This window comes from Argentina silus (assembly GCF_951799395.1).
Source record: "Argentina silus genome assembly, chromosome: 13".
In the NCBI taxonomy this organism is placed as follows: domain Eukaryota; kingdom Metazoa; phylum Chordata; class Actinopteri; order Argentiniformes; family Argentinidae; genus Argentina; species Argentina silus.
This window is the reverse complement of record NC_139667.1, coordinates 8,825,865-8,835,148: the sequence shown is the minus strand read 5'-3', so window position 1 is coordinate 8,835,148 and position 9,284 is coordinate 8,825,865. Positions and strand designations below refer to the sequence as shown.

Below are 9,284 nucleotides of genomic sequence, written 5' to 3'. Positions count from 1 at the left end.
TGTGTGTGCATGTGTGTGTATGTGCGTCTGTGTGTGTACAATACATACAGTGTGTGTGTGTGTGTGTGTGCGCGGCAGAGCTTCTCTCTCAGTCAGTTTAATCCCAGTAATATGACCTTGTCGGGTGTGGGTGTGTGGGTGGGTGAGTGAGTGGGTGAGAGAGTGGGCTAGTGTAGACCTGTCGCCTCTCTCTGGGTTAGGTAGGGTTTGTTTAGTGTTGGTTTAAGGCCTTGTTCTGGAAGGCTGGCTGCCCTCTAAGGTTCCCTGGCCCCACAGTCAGTCCATTCAGGCTGTCTGTAATGTGTCAGTCACCCTCTGCTGGTTGTGGGTGTGGGTGGAGTTGTGACAGAACTGGCCTCCCATGATTTACTGCTGCAGGGGGCAGGAGGAGAGAGCTGCTTCCTGGTTCAGGGATAGGGTGAAGGGAAGGAGAGAGAGAGAGAGAGAGAGAGAGAGAGAGAGAGAGAAATGGGAAAGAGGGAAAAGAAGACAGGGTAGTTAAGCAGGAGTTGGTTAACACACTGAGTTGAAAGTTGATATCATCCACATATGCTCAGCTCACTTGCCCATAAAGAATGTTCATAAAGAATGCAGCATAATAAAAAAAGTTACTCAACTGGGAGAAACATGGCATAAACCAAGTGCTGATTTATGTATGTGTGTGTATGTGTGTGCGCGAGTGTGTGTGTGTGTGCATGAGTGTAAAGAACAAAAATAGGACGGCACCCTGGCGAATAAACTTTAATTAATTTCATTTTCATTTGTACATGAGTGTATACGCAGGGTGAGATGTTTATTAAAAGCCTTAATGGGAGCAGCAGCAGCAGCAGCAGCAGTAGTTCTGCTTTCAAAACATCACCAGACTTTGTTTACGGGTTCAGTGTCACTACGGGATACAGTACATTCACACACAGATACACAGATACAAAGTGTGATTACAGCATTGGAGAAGAGTGTGTGTGTGCCTCCACTGCCTGTACTATAATACTGTAGTCTTTTTCCATGTCTATTCTCTCCGGTAGGTTGGTAGTCAGGAAGTGTGATTTCCTGCTGAAGAAGCAGCGACCTGTAGTTAGAGACATGACCATCTGAGGAGTCATGTAGAGCAGGCAGAATGTGTCTGTGTGTGTGTGTGTCTGTGTGTGTGTGTGTGTGTGTGTGTGTGTGTGTGTGTGTGTGTGTGTGTGTGTGTGTGTGTGTGTGTGTGTGTGTGTGTGTGTGTGTGTGTGCACATGCACATGTGTCTCTGTGTGGGTGAACATGCAGACTGCATGGCTTTTCCATAAAACTCTTTACTGGTTGTTTTTCCAGGTGCCATTCCCCCCCCCCCAACGCCCCCCGTCACTGACCACTCACTCCTGCCCGCCTCAGTTAGCCTTTTTCACACTCTGAAGGAGGAAACCGCTGCTCTGCCAAGGCCGGAGGAGCCACAATGGATCTCATGTTCACTTTTTCCAGTCTTGTCTCCAATAGCCATTTGCCTTTGTGAGATGTGTGTGTTCAGTATACATGAGAAGTATAGTAGAAGTGTGAAATGAGGTGTGTGTGTGTGTGTGTGTGTGTGTGTGTGGGAGGGTAGTACTCTGAGGAATGTGTTCCCTCCCCCTCCACTCTCCCATTGAGACTCAGAGAAAACAGTTGAGAAAGAGAGTGTGTGCTTCTACTATATTGTGTATTTAGTGTGTGCAGTATGTTTCTGTGTATAGAACTGTCTATTATCCTGTATGTTTGTATCACTCTGTAGCAGGGTGGCTGTATCCAGCAGTAGATAGGGCTTTATTACCATGAAGCTCAAGCTTCTCACACTCTCTCTTTTGATCCTGTTCTGGTGCTGAATCGACCCGCTTTCTGGAAGTGATGGTGTGTGCTTTAGATTCTTGATACCTTGATCCTGTGTGTGTGTGTGTGTGTGTGTGTTTGTGTGTTTGTGCTTTGCTTTGCTGTGCTGTGCTTCTGAGATATAAGCTTAAGAGCCTTTCAATTCCTCTAGCTATTCCCAATGCTCAATTCTGCCTGTAAAGCTTTTCAGGTGGCACATGGGGCAGGTAAAAAGAACAGGTGTATTGTGTATGTGTGTATGTGTGTGTGTGTGTGTGTGTGTGTGTTTTTATTTAGCTAGTGTGAATACCTGAGAGACACCTTTATTGTTTTTCCCATGATTCCTCTGGCTAGAGCCATTACTGGAAGAACAGTTCACTCCTTTTTTCACTTTCTGTTCCCTTCTTTTACGTCTCTCCTTTGCTCTATCTGTTTCTTCTTCTTTCTTTGATCTTGGGAGCAGCACTGTGTGTATGTGTGTGTGTGCGTGCGTGCGTTTGAATTTAGTGGTGATGTGGCAGGAAGTTAAGTGCGGTTTGTAGTCTTTGATGATAAAGGGCTAGGTTTTCTTGTATCTGTTGTCATCTGGAGCATGGCTGCCGGGCTGACAACATGCACATACACACACACACACACACACACACACACACACACACACAATAACAGAAATCGGCAACATGGTCACTGTCATAATGATTTACCTCTCCCTTTCTTTCTCTCTCCCCTTCCCGCTTTTTCTCTCTCCCCCGTTCCCCCTTTCTCCCTCCTCTCCTTTGACTCACAGGTGGTGTCCTCCAGTCAGAGACACACACTCACTCTGAGACAAGCCTGACAGCGCAGGACAGAAGGAGAGAGAGAGAGGGAGCGAGCGAGTGAGTGAGAGAGAGAGAGAGGGAGCAAGGGAGGGAGCGCGAAAGAGAGCACCAGAGAGCAGACCATCTGCGCCTCTCGTGGAAGAAGCTGTGTTGGAGCTGAGCTGAGTTGCTGACTGTGGCTCCACCAGAGAAGAGCGAGGTGCGTCCTGGCTGGGGTGATGCTGAGGCCTCACTGGGGCTGAGATTCGGCCCTTGGGGCTGCTGTGGAGAGATGGATAACTCTGCATCTGCCTCCGCCTCTGTTCTCCAGAACCATCATTACTGGATAATGAGCCGGTCCTAGAGAGGAAGCAGAGAGAGGTATCCAGCTGAGAGGGCAGGAACCAGCTATTACTGAGAGGCCTCAGGGAGAGAGGAGACGACACACACACACACACACACACACACTCTTCATGTGGATGTCAACCCTTTCTGATCATCTGAAGGGATATTAGCTTGTTTCTTTGGATCGTTTTTTGCAGAAATTTGAATTTTCTTTCTGCATGAATTGGAATTTAAAACATGTCTGAATGTTCAGTATGCCCTGACAAGGGTGGAGAGTTACCATGGCAGCTGTGGACTGTATGGTAGTCAGCAGAGTGAGCTCTCACTTCTCGATGGAGAGAAAAGACACTCTTCACTTTATTTAAACCAGCAAAGTTCCATTGTGAGACAATCAGAGAGACACCTCAAGGAAGACTTTGAGGCCCTTTTTGGATTTTAAAACCCCACCTCGGATCACCTGGACGGATATTTACTCATTCATAATTCATGATTTTTGGACATTTCGATATTTTGTTTGTACCGAAATTCAAGTTGTTTGACTTTCGCATGTCCTAGCGGAGACGGTGGTACCATGGCGGCAGCGTACCGTGTGGTGGTGAGCAGCGTGAGCTGCTATAGCAGTGTGGTGGTGGACCGCCGTGCTCAAGCTCACGCTGTGCACTACTGCCCCGGCCCATGTGGGGCGCTGACTCAGGGGCTGGACTGCACCGTGGCTCACCGCAGCACCTGCTCCGAGCTACTCACTGCTCCCGACCCGGCTCACCTTGACCCTAACCGCACACACCATCACCACCACCACATCCACAACCCCAACCACAACCCCAACACAACCGCTCACCACACCGCCGCCGTCAGCAGACCCAGTGTGACCATGGAGACTGCGCTGGGCTGTAATGGCGGCGATGCCGTAGACACAGGCTTTAACAGTGTGGTTGTGGGAGGCGTGTTTGGGGGGGATGAGAGCCCGCCTTGGCGTGGTAAGAAGACTAGTGGTGGCATTGGTTGTGGCGTTGGTGGTGGTGTTGGTGGTGGGGCGGGGTCTCTAACCCCGTCAGGCAGTCTGAAGGACATCACGGGAGAGGCCATCAACCTGGCCAGCGGCAAACTCAAGGAGTTCTCTTTCGAGAAGCTCCGCCTCTCCTCCAGCCATGTGACCTTCCGGAAAGGTCGCAAAGTCAGACCCGACTCGTACAGCCGCCGCTCCACCGACCTGGACATCATCTACGGACACTTCACCTCCAACATCACCGCCGCCAACGTCACAGCGGGCAACCTCACCGGGAACGCCAACGACGAGAACCTGCCGCCGTTCGGCCTGGTGGGGAAAGGGGCGGGGCTAGAGGAGAGTATTAAGCTGAAGGGCGGAACAGGGACCGGGTCGTTGTCCGGCAGCCTATCGGCAGTGTCAAGGACCGGAGGAGGGTCCACGGGCAGCCTATCGAGTGCCTGCAGCGGCTCCCTGGAGGCGGGCCTGAACAACGTGGCATCCCTGTATCTCAGCACGCTGGGGGACGAGAACCTGATCGCCCGCCTGCTGGAGAAGACCCGGCTGGCGGAGGGGGGGGTCGGGGGCTCCGGGGGGGAGGACATACGTGCCTGCCTTGACATCCTGCTCAAGTGCTCCGAGGACCTGAAGAAATGCACCGACATCATCAAACAGTGCATCCGACGCAAGAGTCCTGGAGGGGGGACAGAGGAGGGGGGGGCCAGCCCCGAGAGCATCTACAGAGCGGTGATGACCAGGCTCAGCTCCTACCTGAAGAGACTGCCCCTGGAGCTGGGGGAGGGGGGCGCAGGGTTGGGGCTGGGGTTGGGTGCCGGGGGGCCGGGGACGGGAGGAGGAGTGCACAGCGAGTTAGCCGAGCTGGTCAGTAGCCTCCACTCCCTTCAACAGAACCACTTCTCCCTCTCCCCCATCTTTGGCAACGAGCAGCCCCCCCGCTACGAGGACGTGGTCCAGTCCCCCCCCATGCCCAAGACCGTACCTCCCACCTCCTCCTCTCTGTCCCCCACGCCCTCCTCCTCTTCCTCCTCCTCCTCCTCCTACCTCTCTTCCTCCAGCAAGACTGAGTTGGCAGGCGGCCATAAGTCCAGAGTAGGTCCGCTGACTAACGGGTCACTCACCCACTCCCACACTCCTTCGCCTTCTATTCCGTCTCCCGCACTCTCTCCCTCACCGCACGCGCACACACACACTCCGTCCGTCTCTGCCCCCTCACCGCACACACACACTCCCTCCGTCCTCACCCTCCACCCTCCGCCGCACACCCACCCTCTGTCTGCGTCCCCCATGGAGGCTCTGTACATCGAGGAGGATGCAGATGTGGGCAGGGGGCTGGACCGGACATCCAGACACGCCCACACGCAGAGCGCCAGAGGCCCCGGGGCGGACAGACACCTGCCACACACTCATCACCACAGGAACGGGACAGCCTTTGCCCCGCACTCGTACTCTGGCTCCAATCTGCCGCAACACACACACACACACTCCACACACACCCCATCAACACACACACCCTCCGGTGCAGCCTACACCTCCCCTTGGCCTGTCCCGGTCCCGGCCCCGGCCCCCCCGCCTGTCAGTCACAGAGACGATGACATCGATAAGCTCCTGATGGACCTGGAGAGCCTGTCTCAGAGCATGGGCCGCGAGCCCCCCCTCCCCGCCAAGACCAGACAGAGAGGGGGCCAGGGGAGCAGCTCCACCCCACAGTCCCAGCCTCAGTCCCAGCCTCAGTCCCAGCCTCAGTCCCAACCTTCTCTCCATACCCAGCCCCAGAAGCCTGTTAGCCACCTAGCCGCTAACGGCCCGTCCTCCAGGGCCAGTGCGACGCCTGCCATGCTCCCCTGGGGAGAGGCCACTGTGGCTGGGCCGGGAGAGGAGGGGGAGGACGACGGGGCTCTGCTGCTGCGTATCCTGGAGAGTATCGAGAGTTTCGCCCAGGAGCTGGTGGAGTCTGGGAGCCCTGGGAATACTGGGAGCGGGACTCAGAATAAAGAGAGGGAGGTGATGAGGCTGCTGCAGGACACTCTGGCCGTCGCGGGCAAGGTTGAGACACCCCCACCGCCAGAGACACAGACACAGCTGCAGACGCAGCCAACACCTGCAGCTCTACCTACACCTGCACCTCGACCTGAACCTCGACCTGAACCTACACCTGGATCTGTGTCTACACCTGAACCTACACCTGGATCTGTGTCTACACCTGAACCCATACCTGTTGCTGTCTTCACACCTGAGTCCACACCTCAAGTGGCAGCTGCGTCTACACCTGTCCCTGTCCCTGTCCCCACACCTGTCCCAGCACCAGCACCAGCACCTGAACCTGAACCTGCACCTGTCCCAGCAACTGTCCCAGCACCTGTAGTTGCACCTGCAGAGGCCCCAGCCCCGCCTGTTGCCGTCCCTACCCCGGTTGCAGTGAGAGACGCCGTTGCCGTCAGCGACCCCGTCGCCACAGGAGACAGCGTCTCGACTCTCCTCATCCAGCAGACTCCAGAGGTGATCAGGGTGAGTGTCTCTCTTTGTCTCAACTTCATGGCTTGTCAGTAAATGCTAAGTGGGATGCTTGGGATGAACCGACTCTGATGTCACCCCATTGAGCAGTTAAGGTAAGGGTAAAAAAACATGTCTGCTGCACACAACTAAGCCTATGGGATTAAGGATTGTATTTGATACAGCTAGATCAACGAGTTAACGTTGATGAACCCTCTGACTCTTGATATATCTGCTTTCTGGAGAAAGCGGGCGTGCGTGTGCGTGTATGCTGTCAGCTGTGCGGTCAGTAAACACACGGGAGAAAATGAGTCAGTCTCTTTTCCCATCGGAAGTGTTCAAGGACTCCTAATAGATGTGACTAATGATGTCCCTCTCTGACACACACAGCCTATTTAACACAGTGCCTCACCAGCGCCTCACTGACGGTCTGTTTGGATTCCTAGGATATGGTTGTTTGTGGCGGTACATATCATAGGGCTCTTTTATTCTCTTTCTTCCTCTCTTTCCTCCTCCCTTCTTCTTCTCTCCTTCTCTGTCTCTCTCTCTGTTTATTTACTGGGCTGTGTAACCTTACGCCCTGCTGATATGTAGGGCACCTATTTATGATGTTGCCATGGTAGCTGCCACCGAAGGAACACCCAGCACCCAACAGCACATCAACTCTCTCTTTCTCACACTCTCTCTCTCTCACACACACACACACACACACACACACACACACTCACACACACACACAGACACACACACTCACACACTCACACACACACACACACACACACACACACACACACACACACACACACACACACACACACACACACACAGTCGCTAGGACAGTGGCCCTTCTCAGACTCTCGGACACTCTGATTGGCTGCTGTGTTATTTTGGGACCAGTTTGTGTTGTTGCCGTGTCAGAGGAGGGTGCTGATTGGAGCACAGCAGGAGGGGGAGGGGGGTGTTGGCATAGTAAGTGTTAACGGTGTCATTACCCTCCCCTCCCCCCTCCCCCAACAAACACACACACACACACACACACCCCCCAGGCTGACAGACAGAGGTGTGAGGAGACCTAAATCTGTCCTCCCCCAGTACTATGGCATCCTGCTAACAGACTCACTGTCGCCACAGTGTAAATGGACCCTGTGTGTGCGTGTTTATGTGTGTGTGTGTGTGTGTGTGTGTGTGTGTGTGTGTGTGTGTGTGTGTGTGTGTGTGTGTGTGTGTGTGTGTGTGTGTGTGTGTGTGTGTGTGTGTGTGTGTGTGTGTGTGTGTGTGTGTGTGTCAGAGGGTAAGCTGACCCAGTGCTACTGTGGGTCACAGCTGAGTTTGGGAATAGCTCTCTGACACCCAATACCCACTCTGGCACTCTGGGAATTATGCAAATATCCCCTAGCGCCACCCCACCCCCCTGCCCTAATTACACATTAAACTGCCAATCAAAGATTGAACCAGACACACACACACACACACACACACACACACACGTTGCTTGGCACAAACTTAGTGTAGATGGGAAGTGCTTTTGGGTCCTCTGGGAAGACACAGTCTGTTGCACCTCAGTCAATATGTGTGTGTGTGTGTCTGCATCTGCGTCTGTGTCTGTGTGTGCGTGTGTGTGCGTGTGTTTGTGTGTGTGTTGCTGCTGACAATGAGGAATACAGGCCTTTCTGCACCTGTCAGGATGTAGCCATTAATCTCCATGGAGACAGGGAACCAAGCGTTGTAAATCAGAGGTAAGAGCAGCTAGTCCAACCCAGAGCAGAAAGCCCAGAGCAGGCAGTGGAGCCCAGAGACACAGAGTGCATGATCTATCTACAAAACCATAAAAGCAGAGTCGGCTAAATCCCCCGCTGTGTGTGTGTGTGTGTGTGTGTGTGTGTGTGTGTGTGTGTGTGTGTGTGTGTGTGTGTGTGTGTGTGTGTGTGTGTGTGTGTGTGTGTGTGTGTGTGTGTGTGTGTGTGTGTGTGTGTCTGTTGGTCTGTCGGTCTGTCTGATGGGAGAGTAAGCTGTGTGTGTGTGTGTGTGTGTGGGTGTGTCTGTTGGTCTGTCGGTCTGTCTGATGGGAGAGTAAGCTGTGTGTGTGTGTGTGTGGGTGTGGGTGTGGGTGGGTGGAGTGGCACGTTTCTTGATCTATATTTGACCTCTGTGTGTATCAGAGGGGGTGTGTCCCCAAAAATATTATGGTGACATGATTAACATACACACCGCTCAGTGCCCAGAGCTGCCATGGTGATGGCTTTATTAAACACAACTTTACACACACACACACACACACACACACACACACACACACACACGTTCTCCAAACCCATGGCACACTCCCCTCAAACTGTTTTTCAAATCAGATTTTCCAACTCAGTGAGTTTCCTGCATGCCTCTTGGAAGCATTATACAGACAATCTTTTGTGTGTGCGTATGTGTGTGTGTGTGTGTGTGTGTGTGTGTGTGCGTTTGTGCGTGCGTATGTGTTGCTGCAGCCCTGCACTCTTAAGCAATCTTGAGGTAAGGGAAGAAGAGCAAAAAGAGGAGACGACGGGGGGAAAAATAGAGAAAAAAACATGAAGAAATGAGAGGGGGAAGGAGAAAGAAAAGAAGGATTGTAAAGACAGGAAGACAGAGTGGGGGGGGTATGTTAATCAGCAGGGTAGAGGGCTTTGTTGCTTCCTGAGTCAGGGGAAAAGAGTGAGAAATAGAGCAGAGGAGGTAGACAGAAAGAGGAGGTGATGATAATGGAGAGAGAGAAGAAGAGAGAAAATAGTAGGTGATGATGAGAGAGAGAGAGAGAGAGGTTGGGGGAGGTTGGGGGAGAGGTTGGGGGAGAGGGGGGT

At 53.0% G+C, this 9,284-nt stretch overlaps 1 protein-coding gene across 1 annotated transcript in view; it reads left to right on the top strand.

Annotated features, from left to right (window-relative positions):
- Positions 1–3,528: 3,528 nt before the first annotated feature.
- LOC310814221 (serine/threonine-protein phosphatase 2A regulatory subunit B'' subunit alpha-like) overlaps positions 3,529–9,284 on the top strand; it is a gene marked incomplete at both ends in the record, with an annotated part of 6,767 nt that continues 1,011 nt past the window's right edge. The window contains 4 exons of the mRNA XM_083683520.1: positions 3,529–5,052; positions 5,254–5,335; positions 5,486–6,468; positions 7,372–7,422. Coding sequence (XP_083539646.1) covers positions 3,529–5,052; positions 5,254–5,335; positions 5,486–6,468; positions 7,372–7,422 — 2,640 coding nt within the window. The remainder of the gene's footprint in view (positions 5,053–5,253; positions 5,336–5,485; positions 6,469–7,371; positions 7,423–9,284) is intronic.